Raw genomic sequence first — 17,910 nt, 5'->3', positions numbered from 1 at the left:
ACCTCTGATGGATCCAAGCCCCTTTCCAAAAATGGAAGGAGATACTCTGGACCCAACTCATTGAAACTGCTCCTTTTCTTAATTCATTCTACTCCACCACCTTAAAAAAAATCAAAATCAAGGAGTACTTGCTAATTCTCTCCTCTCCTATTACCTCTAGTCCTACCTGATTCATTTAACATGTCTCCCTGAGGAGGGAGGGAACAAGATGGGTGGGGGCTGGAAGTAGATGAGGCATTCACGGTGCACACATTTCTAAAGGACTGGACACCCCACCACCACAAGGTGTGCTGGAGACTGCCATAGTTAATAGAACCTAGGCAAAATAAAAAAATTCCTTCAGTAGCACCAATTTTTTTATTTTGCTTCGACTCAGACCAACACGGCTACCTACCTGTAACTAGAACCTAGGCAGTAATGGATGTGTGGTTGCAATGCAATTAAGAAGGCACAGGGTAAGCTAGACAACTCTGCATTATATAGGTAGATTACTACTGAAGGTGAGGGTTGGGAAGGCATTAAACATAGAACGAAGAAATTTAAACTGATCAGATGTAAAATACTAAGCCAAAACCATATTTGCATAAACTATGCCTCTTCTCCCAGATAAAACAGAAGCTTGAAAAAAAAACTCACTCTCTCATGGTTTCTCCTTGTAGTTTTCAGTCAATACTGTCAGAATTAAGACAGATTACAGTCTCCTTCTTTGGAGGTCTTTAAGCAGAGGCTTGACAGCCATATGTCAAGAATGCTTTGATGGTGTTTCCTGCTTGGCAGGGGGTTGAACTGGATGGCCCTTGTGGTCTCTTCCAACTCTATGATTCTATGATTCTACATCACCATTATTTTATAAACCATGACGGGCTGCTGTTTTTGTTTTTAAAAGGTACAGCAACTTATTCTAGCTTGGATAAACACCAATGTGTCTAAATTTGGTATTCCAGGATAGATGAAAGCCCTTAGCCATTTGCTTCATGATTCAACATGCCCTGAGGCATTTTAATATTGCAATGCACTGCCTATGATGATTCACTGCTCACTCTTTCTCCTTCAGCAAGTTTGGGTAAGGAGAAAGAAAACAGAATGTATTATAGTACTGAAAACTGTAAGGAAAGTTTCTAGAGTGTGACGTTGTGCTAGAGGAATACTAAAATACAGGCAACTTTGTTGTTGCCCACTTTTCTAGGACTGTTGGTAATATAATCAAGTTTGCACAGAAGGAACATGAACCTTGAATCATAGTATGCAACACCTCCACTGACATTTATCTCAGCTTCCAGAAAGGCAGCCATTTGAGATTGAAATTAAATTTCAAAAGCCTAATTATGTACAGTGAGACAGAAAAATTGCATTAATGGAAATCCAGATATTCTCAGAAAAACAAGGCAGGACAGCCCCATTTTGCCAGTGCCTACTGCTAGAAAAAGAAAAGAGAATGAATGGAAATGATTGAGGGATAACCATCCAACAGTTAGCAAAAAAAAATAAAAAATTACACCAAGTTTATTTTGGCTCCCACTAAAATATGTAATGCAAGTCTGACCTCCGATTTCTAATACAGATACTTTCCTTACCTGTTCATATTCAACCTTAGCTTTGCTAAGCATCTCTAGGATATCAGTGCATCCATTAATCCTGCTGACATTTCTTCTGTCCTGGAACAGCAGCTGGGATCTCTGAGCTTCTTCTTGCACTACTCTATGACAGAGGAGGAGGAAAACAGCATAGGATTAGATTTTATTAAAAATGCACAGCAAAACACACCATTCACTATAGAAGCATTTTGTTTCATATTTTGAACTGAATACATGCTTCATGAATTCTGTGCACATCTTAACCCCAACAGTTACGTTCTAAACCTGAATTTTATAATTTCAATTCATTGCTGGTTTCTACTTCCCAAAACTGGCAGGGTTTTGTACAGTGATTACAGTGAGGGGGTAAGGCACTCCTGTCTTCCACTGCCTCCCGCAGTTTGGTCAAACTCATGTTCGTAGCTTCGAGAACACTGTCCAACCATCTTGTCCTCTGTCGTCCCCTTCTCCTAGTGCCCTCAATCTTTCCCAACATCAGGGTCTTTTCCAGGGAGTCTTCTCTTCTCATGAGGTGGCCAAAGTATTGGAGTCTCAGCTTCACGATCTGTCCTTCCAGTGAGCACTCTGGGCTGATTTCCTTAAGAATGGATAGGTTTGATCTTCTTGCAGTCCATGGGACTCTCAAGAGTCTCCTCCAGCACCATAATTCAAAAGTATCAATTCTTTGGCAATCAGCCTTCTTCCAGCTCTCACTTCCATACATCATTACTGGGAAAACCATAGCTTTAACTATACGGACCTTTGTCAGCAAGGTGATGTCTCTGCTTTTTCAGATGCTGTCTAGGTTTGTCATTGCTTTTCTCCCAAGAAGCAGGCGTCTTTTAATTTCGTAGCTGTCTTTGTCCATGGAGTTTTCTTGGCAGGGATACTGGAGCGGCTTGCCAGTTCCTTCTCCAGGTGGATCACGTTTAGTCAAAACTTTCCACTATGACCTGTCCATCTTGGCATAGCTCATAGCTTCTCTGAGTTATTCAAGCCCCTTCGCCATGACAAGGCATTGATCCATGAAGGGGAAAGTATTTGATTCCCTGCTAAATTTGCCTGTTTGCCCTCTGACAAAGTAATGACCAGTCCATAATTTTATATATGTAGACATGTACAATATATATTGTGTGAAATACAGAAGCAGCCCATCAAAAAACAACACCAGGAGATTCCTCTATAAAATCCTTTATTAGCCACTACTCCAAAAATGTTTTATTGCCAAACAATAGAGCCCAGAGAATTCATGGAAAAACAACAATAGAGCCCAATTGATAATGACATTTTTTGACACAAATTATCACAGGAAGCTCTAAATGCATGGAATAGCCTGATTCTCATCAGCTGGATGGTGTGTTTGTGTGCAAAATTCTGTATAAGAAAGAATAAGATTAGAGGAACAGAAATACAAATACAAATGATATAGTCTAGTCACTGAGAGGGATGTCTGATCCCTTCATGGCCTATTTTCAAGTGCACACTTACAGAGTATTTTATTTAAACTTGGATGTTTAGTCAGAGCCTTTTAAAGGTTTGTTTTGCTTCTGTTTTGCAATATACTAGCAATATACTAGCTTTCAGATTTCAGTTGATTATATTGTCACATTTAAAACAAAATAAATGTGACAATATAATCAACTGAAATCTAAAAGCTAGTATATTGCAAAACAGAAGCAAAACAAACATTTAAAAGGCTCTGACTAAAAATGCACCCACAGTAACGGATTTGTGGGGGCTGAGCCACCACAAAGTCAATGAGAAAAAGTCAGCAGGCAACAGCAGTGCTGCCTCTGAGAGACAGAAGCAGTTCAGCTCCGTCCTCGCAGCCAGTGAGCGAGGCATCCTTTTCCAGGGCGTGGGGCTCGGACGTGGAGGCAGAGTCTCTCTGCCTCCGAATCTGAGCCCCTCCCCACGGAAAACAGTGCCCCACTGGCTGTGGAGAGGGGGAAGAAGAGGAGCCGCCACCACCGCAACGTGGACATGTGATGTCACACACACACGCCTGCATGTAGTGTGTTCTGTCGCATGCCCGTGTTGCGGCGGCAGGCACCCACAATCCCGAGGATGAGATGGCACCCCGATGCATAATATTTGGGAGGTGCTAATTTATAAACATAGATGCCTCTCAGAAGTTGAGCCCACAACTGCACTATACATTTAATATAGTATCATACCACATAGTCATGGCTTCCCCTTAAAGCAGGGGTCCCCAGACTACGGCCCGCGGGCCAGATGCGGCCCAATTGGCCTCCCAATCCGGCCCGCGACGACCCCCGCCGCCCGCTCTTGCAGCGCGCTGCGTGGCGGCGCCATTCCAGATCTGAAAAAATCGCCGAAAATCGTTTCTGCGCATGCGTATGGGCCTCTCCCGACCCAGAAGAGGTCATTTCCGGTGCACTTCCGGGTCGGGGGAGGCCCATACGCATGCGCACAAACAATTTCCGGCGATTTTTTCAGCCTGGAAGCGCGCCACCGCACCAGTAAATGGGTGTGTGCATGTGCACTGGCGCGCACTCCCCCATCCTCTGGCCCACGCACTCCCCCGCCCGCCGGCCCGCCGTGCGATCGGCGCGACGGGCACCGGCCCAAAGGCAGGTAAGTCTGGGGACCCCTGCCTTAAAGGATGCTGGGAACCATAGCAGTGTAGCAATCACTTCCTCTTTCCAGAGAACGCTGGGAATTGTAGCTGAGTAATGGAAAACAGAAGTCTCCTAACAAATCTCTACACCCTTAACTACAGTCCTCAGGCTTCTTGAGGGAGCTTGTGGCTATTTAAATTGGTATGATAATGCTTTAAAAATGTATAATGTGGATTAAGATGATGGGTGGCTGGGTATCAACAGCACTCTGTTTCAGAGGGCATCCAGTCACCCTATAAACAAAGCTTCCTTCAACAAAGCTTTTAAAATGGGAGGGAAAGGGGCAGGAAATCCAGGCTCTGGCTCAGAATAGCCAGTGCTTGTTCCCTACTTGGTAGCCTGCTAAAACATAATGGTCCACTTTCCTGAAACAGGTTAGATCAAAGCCACCTGAATTAACACACAGTAACCTTCACTGAGATGGCAGTAGTGATTTTTTTTTTAAATCTAGTCTCCTGCAGTGAGAGTAGATTTGATTATTAAGAACAGGAAATGCCATGTCAAAAGCATCAGGCTATACTACAGGCAGCTGATGGGAAAGCCAAAAGGTGATATCACAGCAATCACAGAATATGTCAATCACGCCATATCTTCTCTTCATGAAAGGATGCTAGGGCAAGTTAACTCCCAATAGCTTACTCCATCATTACATTAATGTTTCCCCAGTCTAGAATGAAAAACTCCCAGAAACAGAAGATCATAAATACCATTAAATTCCCTGGAGAGGGTTGAGAGTGGTCCGTTCTCTGAGCTCTAAAGTATTTGCTGATGCAGCTATTTGATGCCAAATAAAAGTGTGGACTGTCCTCCAAGACATGAAATTACTATAGGTCATATAGAGGACATGCTGGGCACACGCTGCGATAAAGCCACCAAATTACACAACAAGAGGAGAGGCAAACATTCTCTAATTGGCACAGACAATCTTAATTTGCATGATTCAGATCTGAGTATTTGGATTCTGTATCATTGGACCAATGCAGACGTAATGCTCCTAACACTGTAACCAACCAAGAATTGGTAGCTGTGGGATCGTGTGCTCCTTGCTATAAATCATCCTCTCTCCAGCACAAATCTCATCTCCACTCTTATCCATTGGTTTGACCAGGATTTGAACCCAGCATTGGGTCGCAGAATCAGGAGTGTTACATACAGTGATCCACTGCAACTCTCACTCATTTTGAGCCACGGATCACACCCGTTCAATAATTCTGTTACTTTACAATTATAAAAATGAACCAGTTTATGGTAAATTCTTGACCAAAGAATTGTCCTGCTGGACCTGGCCCAGGGTCTATCAAGTTCAGTATTCTGTTTTCACGGTGGCTAACCAGATGTCTACAGAAAGCCGACAAGCAGGACACAGGGGCAACAGTGCTCTCTTGACTGTGATCCCCAGTCTAGTCTGAATCTGCACTAAATTGTTTTATTCACTTGCTGTTTGCCATCCTGGGCTTCTTTCAGAAGAAATGGGGGAGGGAAAAGTTAATTAAACAAATTCATCCATCCATCAAATAGGCTAGTATTCAGAGGCATGTACTGGAGGTACCAAGATACTGGATACCAAGGTACTGGAGGTACCATGATACTGGAGGTACCAAGGCTATCTGATATAGCATTACCCTCCAGATATTTTGACTTCTGTTCTGCTCATGTATAAACTTTGCATGCACTATAAGAGAGCTCATATCACATTGCCTGGGTGCTAAGCCATAGTTTGGCTTAGCACTGCATGCAAACAGGGAAAGTGAATGGCCTTTACTCTAAGCACAAAATTAAGCACTACATTACAAACTAAGTTATCATGAATTTTTACTGGCGGCACAAATATTGGCAAAGATACATGGTTTTATAGGAAATGCTATAAAATGCAAACTAGAAATAACACAAAAATGTTTTTAAAAATGAGATACTTACTTTGCCATGAGTTTTGCTATTCGATGACAGTCATTCTTGTCATAGAACCAGATACTGTAAATTGACACTTGAGGAAGGTATTAAAAAAGACAGTTAATTTATTATTATTAAATCATTTTGATTACAGAATATCTCCAAATAGAAAACAGCAGGATGCATAGATTACAAATTCTGTACTTAAAATGATTTATGCACGTATGAGCAGTACTACTGGGTAATTTCAAATATTCATGGAAACAGGAGCAGCAAATAATAAAACAGATGTTAGGTTATGGTATTACACTTGCTAGTGAACAATTTAATATGTACTACCATATTGAAAACAAACGTCTTGTTCCCAGGCAAAAGCTTTAATCTTAGGCCAAAAAAAGGTTACATGTAAAAAGCTCCCGATCTGACAGGTTAAATTACAGGCAGGTCAGATAAAATGAGCACTTAAGACTAGTGCAGAACCCAAAGTGCAGTGCAAATCAACATAACATTCAGCCCAGTTATATGTGTATGATAATTATGAACCATTCACTTAGGAGTCAGTAGCAGCTTAAATGAGCCTTTGGCTTTAACATTATACAGTTAACTGGATGTACCAGTAAGTCCCATTTAGTTCAGTGGGACTTACTTCTGAGTAGGTATGTGTACACTTGTGCCAGTAAAATGATATAAAGTTAACATTAACTCAAAAGAGAATTCTGTATAAGTGTTAAATACATTTAAAAATGTATATTTCACTTTCTGCCCTGGGAGTAAAAAAGAAAAGGTCTAAAGGAACCAGAAATTTGTCAGACTGCATGAGTCTTTCCTTTTATTTCACTCTGTACTTCTAGCCTTTCATCTGACACACATATACAGAGTCCTTTCTGTGTCATCTTCCTGCCTGTAAACCTTCATTCTATTATTGCAAAGTAGTAAAAAGGATCTAGCAAGAAGGAAACTCAAGGTCAGGAGGCAAGACAGCCGGAGGAAGAGAGACAAAGTAAGTAACGGGCCAAATAACAGAGTCCCAAGAGAGGATGGGTAAAGGAAGCAAAGGATATGAAGCAGAATAAACAAAGGAAAAGGCACTGTTAAGAAAACCATCACATGGGAACAGGAAAAAGAGTAGCTCTGCTACTGGGGTAGAGACAAAATGAAGATGCAGGATGAGTGATGCTCAGTTTAGTAATCTGATTTGAAATGACTCTGGACTCTAAAAAAGATATAATATACTACAGATAATTATATATTAGAACAAGGATTGAGAACTGGATCAAGCTAGGAGGCCCATAATCCCATGGAACAGGAAACTTGCGGCCAGGTCTCTGTGTTAAGAGATTCTGGCTCAATTCACACAAAACACTAAACCATAGTTAACAAAAAGCCCAATATTTGGATTCAGTAAGGGACAAATTCTTAAATAAAAATGGGGAGATGTGATTCCATTAAGCATTGTGAAATATTAAATCAGGCACCCCCAAACTGCGGCCCTCCAGATGTTTTGGCCTACAACTCCCATGATAATAATAATACTGTAATTTAATAATAATTTACTATTTATACCCCACCCATCTGGCTGGGTTTCCCCAGCCACTCTGGGCGGCTTCCAACAGAAGTATTAAAATACAATAATCTAGCTAACAGGACCTGTGGTCAGGAATGATGTGAATTGTAGTCCAAAGCATCTGGAGGGCCGAAGTTTGGGGATGCCTGTATTAAATCTTTGAAAGCAGTTGACCACTGCAATGCAAAACTATCTTTTAAGGAAACTGGTTCATACTGTAGCTGTGTCCTAAACATCAAATAATAATAATAATACTGGGTTAGAAAGTACTTCTGAACCCACTGCTGTCGCTTTAGGCTCAGGTGGCCTCAGTAGGACAGAGTGCCTTCCATCAGCTTTGGCTGGTGGCCCAACTGCACCCCTATCTGGACAGGCCCAACTTATGTCATCTAGGCGCTGGTAACCTCTAGGTTAGATTACTGCAACACAATTAAATATGTAAGTCCGTCCTTGAAGACAGTTTGGAAAGTTCAGCTGCTGCAGAGTTCAATGGCCAGTTTGCTCACTGGGGCAAGACAGTTTGAGCATATTACACCAATCCTGGTCCAACTGCACTGGCTGCCAATCAGTTCCCGGGCCCAGTTCAAAGTGATGTTTTTCACCTATAAATCCTTAAATGGCTCAGGACCACCATCTCATCTGAAGCCCTTCTTCATGTGGCTCTTCCATGAGAGGTCCAAAAGGTGGGAACATGAGATTGGGCCTTTTCTGTGGTGGCTTGCCATTACATATCTTGAGGCGCCAGGCAAAAATATTCCCCTTCTCCTAGGCCTTTGGCTAATTAAACAATCTCTGGCATTTTAAAGTATGTGGGGTGGGTGGGTACAGTACTGTTTTGGTTTGTTATTATGGTATGTACTACAGTGGTACGTCATGTGGCGAACAGGATCCGTTCCGACAGCCCATTCGCAACATGAAAAGGCCACAACATGAAGCGCCACATCTGCGCATGTGTGTGACGCAATGCTGCACTTCTGCGCATGTGCAAAGCACAATTTAGCGCTTCTGCGCATGTGCGCAGGTTACGGACATGCCAAACCCGGAAGTAACCCATTCTGGGACTTCCAGGTTCTGCGCGTCCGTAACCTGAAAAGACGCAACATGAAGTGGACGTATCATGAGGTATGACTATATTGGAAACTGCCCTGTGAGGAAGGCAGTATAGAAATTTAATAAGTCATAATAATACAGTGGTACCTCGGTTTAAGAACAGACCTGTTTACGAACGATTCGGTTTACGAACTCTGCAAAACCAGAAGTAGTGCCCCGGTTTGCAAACTTTACCTCAGCCTAAGAACGGAATCCGAATGGTGGAAGGGCACTGGCAGCGGGAGGCCTCATTAGGGAAAGCGAGCCTTGGTTTAAGAACGGTTTTAGTTTAAGAACGGACTTCCGGAACGGATTAAGTTCGTAAACCGAGTTATCACTGTAAATACAAGTGACATCTTCTCACAGACATTTTCTAACTCAAGGGAAAACTTGTAAGACCAATAATATGAGCTGAATTCATTGCAAAGTAGCAACAGCTACCAACTGTAATATAACTTATAAAAGACAGGGTGTAACAATTCAAGGTTTTAAAGCATGGGTAGGCAAACTTAGGCCTGGGGGCCAGATCCAGCCCAATTGCCTTCTAAATCCGGCCCGTGGACAATCTGGGAACCAGTGTGTTTTTACATGAACCCTTACATGAGAATGTGTCCTTTTATTTAAAATGCATCTCTGGGTGGGCATAAAATGCATTTGTGGTGCATAGGAACTCATTCATATTTTTTTCCAAAATATAGTCTGGCCCCCCACAAGGTCTGAGGGACAGTGGACCTGGCCCTGCTGAAAATGTTTGCTGACCCCTGTTAAAGGTTATGCTCAAGAAAGAAAGAAAGAAAGAAAGAAAGAAAGAAAGAAAGAAAGAAAGAAAGAAAGAAAGAAAGAAAGAAAGAAAGGAGAGAAGAGTCTTTGATTTAATCTGGAGTTATTAGCACTGTGAAAGAAAACATATGTCTAAGAGGATATCAAAGCCAAGTACTAATGGATTTGTCCTAAACAATGCTAGCTATCGAAGACAGAAAAGAGATAACTGCTTTGCAACAGAACACAGAACAAGAAAGTGACTGCTATTTAACACATTAGCTCATTGTGCCACACTATTCTACATGTTTGGCTGCCCTCAACTTAAACTCCATTATGAACACCCTAAATGCAATTTTACCATTTCTCTCTACAGAAATAGCAACAGCAGTCCCACTCCTTATCTTTCTTGAGAAGGCAGAGTTAAAGCAGTTACTAAAGATCCATTCCCCTTCCCTGATCAAACACATGTCACTCTGACAACACTGCTGTTATCCACATGTGGCTGGTCTTCAACTTTCTGGACCCACTTTGATATTTTTACTGCAATGAAATAAGACTCTGTTACCACCAAGGTAACAGAGTTTCAAGTACATCCTTCTGGAATTTAATCTCTGCTGCTGAATTCAACTGGAAAAAGGACATACAGAGCTCAAAAAAGAAGAAAAGGCAATATCTTCATTTGAGAATTCAGAGTTGTATACCACCACCTATCTTTTAATATTAGCATGGAATTTCATTCTCTACATCAAGACAGTGACATTAGATACAAAGGAAGAATTGTGAGTGAAACTGATTTGGAAGCATACTTCTTTAAGACCTTTAGAGGTAAGTTCAAAATTGTTGATTTAAAAACCAAACAAACCCAAGGTTCTGAAATTTTTGATCGCATTTGTATCTATGAATTTATTACGCGGTTGATGCTTAGATTTTAAGCCCTTTATGGAGTGAGAAAGGCACAGTTAGCAACCCTGTAGGACACTAGAAATGTTTTTACTTGCAATCTTATCCTTTTTGTCACTGAGTACTTTATGCAGTTTGGTAACTACAGCATATCACTGATGTTACAAACATATTCAATATATTATGAATAAAAGATAGAAATTCCATAACGGTCTTCTCTAGAGCTTCTGAAGTTAACTTAGTGACTTTCTTAATACAGATTAAAATAGGACTTTGGTGACATACCGGATAATTAGCTTAAGTGATGCTAGCTTTTTTAAAAGATTTAAAGAATAATCCAGCTGTTACTGTTATAAGAAAAAATGCAATTTTCCCTAAAACAAATAGCTGGAGATCTGCATGCCTTGCTCCCTCAGCTAAAGATACTGTGGTCAAGAGAGGACAGTGATTCAGCAGACTTGCGAAATTGATTCAAAATATCCTGCTTTTTGAATTTCTCAGGTCCTTGCAAACATTACCTCTGGTGGCAAGAATATGGTTATGTGACATGTGTTTGATCTCATAGCAAAGCCCTGAATGAAAGGAAATAGGCTGATGCCAAATAAAAGTAATTAAATTATGATATTTGGGGATGTATAGTCTCATAATTTGCTAGCGCCCATTTTCTATCTGGAATATAGTTTTAATGAAAGGTAGGACAGAAATGCTGAAAATAACAAATACATGCTATGCTGAATAAGGCCCATCATGTTCGGTGCAATTTGCCTCCAGCTGGCTGGGGTGCCAGCCCTATTAGCTCTGAGAAGTGGTGACTTGGAGAAGAAAGGGCCACAATGCATGCTCAAATCTAGCATGGCCTACCCACTGCATGCTGCTTCCCAAGACTTTTTACTTCACCCCCTGCCTCTCCCCTAACTAAGCATCTGCCCATCTCTGCTAGCCTTTGATATTACCTTTCCTCAACACACCAGTTAAGAATCATTATTTGCTACTAGTCAATCAATTGGAATTATGGAGACAGATGTTTGAGGACACAAAAAGACCAGAGAGGTGTCGAAACAGAAAGACAGAAGGACTATAACATACTGAATTCACACTGTTTATGGATGGAACACAGCTGGATGAGGAGCACCCCAGAAACTGAGCTGGTGTTTAGAGTCTAACTAGCTACTGCCACATCACACATATATTACTTTAATAGCAGAAGTGATCCAGGCAGTTCAAAAAGTGGGATCTCCTAAATAATAACATTATTCCAAGTTTATACTCACAGTTAGCATTTCTGTACAGAAGAAAGGGCTCGTGTAGTTGAAACTCCAAGTCTTTGTTTACAGGCTCAACCAAGTTGTGCATATTCAGTCGATTCACAATTGTGAAGCCATGGTAAGGTGACGCAGACCTGTTATTTCAAGAGAATAACAAAAAAACTATGTAAATGCATAACATGAATTTCCAGAGGGGGGAGAACAACTGAATAAGTGCATTATATGAATAACAACCTGCTTTCAGGAAAAACATCAATAGCAAACTGATGATGAAATGTATCCAACAGTATCACTCAAATGATGGGGAAGCAGAATTTTTTTGGGGGGGGGTCAGTTATTCCCGTGAATCCCCCACTCTCTGTTCTGGAGGGCTCCCAACTCTTTGGAGAATTTTTTTTTAATTTAATAATTTTTATACTACTTTACAAGAAAAATTATTTGCAGAAGTGGGGATGCAGTGGGGAGAGAGAATCACCAAACTGCTTCCCTCCTGATTCTGTTGACGGAAGCTTTTCCGTCAGCAGTTACTCATTTGGGAATACCCAACTGACTTTAGTGAAATCAAAATGCCATGCAAGCTTGCAATTTGAAACACAAGGTGTGGGGAGATTCACAAGCATAAGGAATTATGGGAGTGATACTGTTCTGTGAACTATTGTTCAATGGCTAATGGAAGATAATATTCAAGAGCTAAGACAAAAGTTCATGCAAGAAGAATAGCACTCCTCCTAAATCAGACAACACACAAAGGTGCTCACAGACTGGCACCTTTGGATCTAACCAGATGAATTGTTGTATTTCTGTATCTGAATATCAAAAACATAGCAAGGATTAGTATACTTGGCAATATTGTAATTAAAACTAGGGGAGGGGAGGAAGATATGCACAATCTTTTTTTAAAACAAAACAAAACTGATTTTCAAGGCTACTCCAAAGGGGATTAAATTCAATCTTCTCCTTCATTTAAAATTATATACCAAGTTTCATATGCCATGAAAAAACACCAAAGGATATTTCGGTATGCTCATAACCATGTATGCAAAACTTTTAGAGCAGAATGGTAAACAAACATTTCAGGTTATCAATAGCAATTCAGAGAGAGGGAGTGGGAAACATAACTTGAAGAGACAGACTTAAATCCAATTCTCAAACTTTTCATAAATGCTAATTCATGCAAAAAACAGAACAGTGCATGTATACAGTTTTTTCTTCTTCTGAAATACACTTCAGAAAGCACTTCAGGATCAAAATGATCAAACATACCAAAAATAGCTATAAAGTAGGCTATGTACTTTCAATGATGAGCTATTTTCTAGGAACCAAACATGTTATTGCAAACATACTCTTTCTTGTATACATAAAAAGTATATCTGTGTACAGTATTAATAATAGCTGTATTAGACACCAAATTAAGTAACACTTCTTGGGAATGCAAGAGAAAAACGACACAGACTGCATTCTAGCACACTGCTAAGCATGCTATCCCATAAAGTTAACAGGCCTAAAGTGTCATTGGGCTGTGTCTGTGAAACATAAGAGGTCACTTTAATACATACTTTCTTCTTTATTTTCTACATCTATAATAACAGATGGACTAACAGCCTGAGTTAGCATGTCAAAAATAATTAAAATTCAACTGAAGTCATGATTACAGCAGTAAAGGTCTGGAAATAGCATGTGTAGAAAGCCCAAAGGCATTACAACAGTGTAAACAAGAAGAGTTGACATTTTTGGTTTTGACTTATTTTCTCTAGATCTCTAAAAAGGTTTTGGAGAAAACTGATCATATTGATATTTTTCTTGCTGCCCAAAATAAAATAAATGGTTCACAAGAACAGTTTTAAAAGCACTGCTAGCATTAAAGCATTACTGAGAAGACTGCTATTGGAGATCCTTAAATGTATACATGTAAACACTGAAGGCATATGCCACAAGCCATATCCTGTGAGAATTTGGCTAAACTGGCTGTGATTATCCAGGATTATCTGGTTCACAGGGGGGGGGGGGGAGATCAGTGAAATTTGAAAGAGGCAAATTTAGTGTGAAAACAGTTACTACGAAAGTATTTTCTTTCTTTCTTTAAGCATACTAAAGCCATTTCAAATGTGTACAGTACTAGTTACCCCCTCTTAAGAAGGATATCCAAGAGTTGGGGCAGGTACAGAAATACCATTTAATGTGACCAAGGAACAGGGAGGATCTTCCTTACAAATACAAGCATTTGAAGCATATTTGTTTACCTAAAAGATATGGCAAAGGTTTAAATAATATCATTTACAGGGTTGCTAACACCAGCACAACACAGTAGCATGTAAGCTTTCCTGAAAACCTTGTTTATAAAAAAAAAGGCCCAATTTTGTTTTCTTAGAACTGCAGGTAGGAAAAAATAGCATTAAGCTAAGAAAATAAAATTTCAATTTCTGAAAGGCATGTTCTATTTGAACAGCAAATAGTTTTGCAGTTCATAGTGTTGAAAGTAAAACTGACTCTAGAGGAAGATTAATATACACTTACCTTTTATATACAAATAAAGTACCTTCAATGTCAGTCTTCTCCTATAACAAACAATAAGAAATTATAGCAATAAATTATTTTTAGCATTACAGCCCGTTTTATTTATTTTCTTACATTTGTATCCCATCTATCTTCCAACATGGAACCCAAGGTGGTGAATTTGTGGTTTCTAAACAATCACTGAGCAGAACTGCTTGTTTTCAGCTCATCCCCTGAGGTTTACATTTAACATAAAATTATAACTACATAACTTAATGGATCCTATTTATTTTCATGGTTAAGAATATAACTGTTATGGCTGAATTCTAAGACTCGCTGTGCTGTCAAGAAGGTGGTTGAGTTGTACATACTAACATCTGCTCCAATCTAATGAAAACAAACCCTGAAATTATGCTAGAGGTCTAGAAAAATACACCAGTACAAATGTTTATACATGGTAGTGTTCAATATTGCTACCATATATATAATGTAAGGTGACTGTAAATAGGAAGGCACAGCACTCCATACAATATTTAGAACTTTAAAAAAATCTATGGTTGGTTCATTGGCATGGTTCAAAAGGTAATGATAAATAAATAGGGTGTTAAATTGCATGTACTTTTACATTTGATCTGTAATAGTCATGCTAAATTCGTATTTAAAAACTGAAGTTTAATTAGTTGTTGTTTTTCCATGAATTCTATGGGCAACTAGGGAGAGATAAAGTGAGCTATTAAATAGCATCAACTACACCACACAATGGGCAAATAAGATAAATAAGACAGTCGAAGTCAGTGCAGAATTGCAGTCCGCAAAAGTTTTTAAAGCACATGAAGTTTTCCACATTACTATTCTGTTTCTGAGTCAGGAGTTGCCAAGATGGTGCCCACAAATGTATATACTGGAGGCCTGTAGAGGTTTTCCTTAGAGCCCATAGGGTCCCCTGCCTCTGATGAAATTAGTCTTGAAAGAATAATTGTAGCCAATATACTAGGTTGTGCTATGTGTGTGTGTATGTTGGTGTGTTGTGCCCACAACAATTTATCTGGTGAGCAAATGTGCCCATGGACCCAAAAAGGCTGGAGACCTCTATTAAGAGCTAAAAACTGTAATATATATCAAATATTAAAATGGTATATATGTTTGCAAAACTAAGGTTTTTAAAGTTAATGGATGACTGACCACAGTAGTCTCTCAAGCATTACTCATTACAGAGACAACCTGCATGGGAGAGATGAAGTGGCATGCAAGATTCAAAATATGCTTGCAATAAGAAAAAGTACAAACAAAATCAAATCAAAATATGAGATCACTGGAGGCAAATCAGAACAACTCAGTAGAACAGAGCTTTTCAAACTGTGTGTTGCAACACGTTAGTGTATCGGCTGCAGTATGTAAGTGTGTAGCACAAACACTCCCTTGCACTCCTCCCAGGGCTGGAAAGGGGTTACGGTAGTTTAACCTCCGGTTTGCTAGTAAAACTGAATTACTGTGTCGTGAAATGATGTACAGTGGTACCTTGACTTACGAACGACTCGACAACCAATTTTTTCGACTTACGAATGGGGGTAATGGCCATGCGCTTACAAAAGGAAACTGCAGCGGTTTTAGACAGGGATTTTTCGACTTATGAATTTTTAGATAGGGTTGCTTCGACTTACCAATTTTTCCGTTTCCAATGCATTCCTATGGGAAATCGAGTTTCCAATGGCATTTTCCGACTTACAATTTTTTCGACCTACGAAGGTGCCTTCGGAATGGATTAAATTCATAAGTCGAGGCACCACTGTATGTCTAAAAAGTGTGTCACCAACATGAAAAGTTTGGGAAGTTCTGCAGTAGTAGATTGAAGGAAAGAACGGTAACCCAAGTCCTTGGTAACATGTTACCACTATGTTACCATTCCTTTGTAACATAGTGGTAACATAGGCTCACTAAAGAGCAAAAAAGATCAAGAGTGTGTGGTGCTATCTTGGAAGAGATTGCTTTAAAGACTGCACACAACAGCAGGAAAGGCTCTTACCCACATATTCTCCATCCTAATTATCTGAAGGCAGGAGCAGTGGGCAGGTTCAGATGAAAGGCGGTGGCCTTTATAGAATCATAGAGTTGGAAGAGACCACAAGGGCCATCCAGTCCAACCCCCTCCCAAGCAGGAAACACCATCAAAGCATTCTTGACATATGGCTGTCAAGCCTCCGCTTAAAGGCCTCCAAAGAAGGAGACTCCACCACACTTCTTAAATGGCTGATACAGACCCATTTAGGAAAAGAAGTTTCTGCTACCTCTCATCAGTGAGGCTCTCTTGGTAAATATAATGCAGTGCTTCTAATGAATCCCAAGACTTACTGTGCAGATGGTTCAGTGAACATGAAGGAATATTTCATACACTAAAAATTTTCTCACATATACATGTTATCCCTAAGTTTGCATGACTTGTTAAAATAGTGGAGAGGGTAACAGCTCTGTTTGTTTGTTATTGCAACCCATATGTTTGCACCACTAACCACCATGCAGAAATGTCATGCAAGGGCAAGACAGGGAGCAGTAAAATTATTGCAAGCTATACCATAGCTCAGTTGTAGAACACATGTTTTGAATACAGAAGGCCCAGGGGTTGAATATCATCTCCAGGCAGGGCTAGGAAAGACTCCTGTCTGAAATCCTGGACAGCCACTGCCAGTCAGTGTCAATTGTACTGACCTGTGTCTGACTCAGTATAAAGCAGCTTCCTATACAGTGAGAACAGAGATGGCATATGCCCCAATGCTCACTGAAAAAGATGTACATCAACTTCTGATTTGGTCCTAAGAAAAGTCCAAGCCTTGTCAATCCACGTGGAACAGGTCATGAATTCTGGATGACAATGACCTAAAATCCTGTTTGGGTACAGTTGTGTGCAATCAAAAATGTATGAACAGTCCCTAGAAAGGACAAGTACTTTCCACCTTGTGATCTCTTTCATGTCTAAGTAAGAAGCTGAGTGCAACTGCAAAGTCTACACCAGTCCAGTAATGCCCCCCCTATAAAACAGAGATGGGGAACTTGTGACTTTCTAGCAGTTGGGTGGGCTACAACTCCCATCAGCCCTGACCACTGAACATGCCAGCTGGTACTGATGGGAGTTGGGAGTCCAACAGCATCTGGCAGTCCACAGGCTCTACACATCTGCTCTAAAATATGTGGATAAGTGGGAAACAGTGCAGGTGGGAGCTTATTTATTTATTTAGCCTACCTTCCCCCAAGTAACTCAGAGTGGCATACGAAGGTCTTTCCACAACTAACTACAGCCCTATCACGTATATTAGACTGCAAAATGGTGATTGGTTGAAATCCACTTTCAAACAATCATCAAGCTTTGTGGCTGAGTGGGGATCTGAACCTGCGCTTCCCTCATCCTAGTCTGAATCATAGTGACAATCACATAATCTAAAAGAAAGCCCGGGAGTTGGGCTGGATCCGACCTATGAAGGAAAGGAGGAGAAGAGAAGGAGGAGGAGGAGTTTGGATTTGATATCCTGCTTTATCACTACCCAAAGGAGTCTCAAAGCGGCTAACATTCTCCTTTCCCTTCCTCCCCCGCAACAAACACTCAGTGAGGTGAGTGGGGCTGAGAGACTTCAGAGCAGGCATCCCCAAACTTTGGGCCCTCTAGATGTTTTGGACTACAATTCCCATCATCCCTGGCCACTGGTCCTCTTAGCTAGGGATCATGGGAGTTGTAGGCCAAA

At 40.5% G+C, this 17,910-nt stretch overlaps 1 protein-coding gene across 2 annotated transcripts in view; it reads right to left on the bottom strand.

The window, feature by feature from the left end:
* DCP1A (decapping mRNA 1A) overlaps window positions 1–17,910 on the bottom strand; it is a 35,644-nt gene that overhangs the window by 16,548 nt on the left and 1,186 nt on the right. For both annotated transcript variants that reach the window (XM_035106330.2, XM_035106329.2), the window contains exons 2-5: window positions 14,201–14,241; window positions 11,693–11,820; window positions 6,134–6,200; window positions 1,575–1,698 (exon numbers count right to left, since the gene is read on the bottom strand). In XM_035106330.2, coding sequence (XP_034962221.1) covers window positions 1,575–1,698; window positions 6,134–6,200; window positions 11,693–11,820; window positions 14,201–14,241 — 360 coding nt within the window. The remainder of the gene's footprint in view (window positions 1–1,574; window positions 1,699–6,133; window positions 6,201–11,692; window positions 11,821–14,200; window positions 14,242–17,910) is intronic.

This window comes from Zootoca vivipara, chromosome 2, assembly GCF_963506605.1.
Source record: "Zootoca vivipara chromosome 2, rZooViv1.1, whole genome shotgun sequence".
Taxonomy (NCBI): Eukaryota; Metazoa; Chordata; class Lepidosauria; order Squamata; family Lacertidae; genus Zootoca; species Zootoca vivipara.
This window is presented reverse-complemented; position numbering and strand designations above follow the sequence as displayed.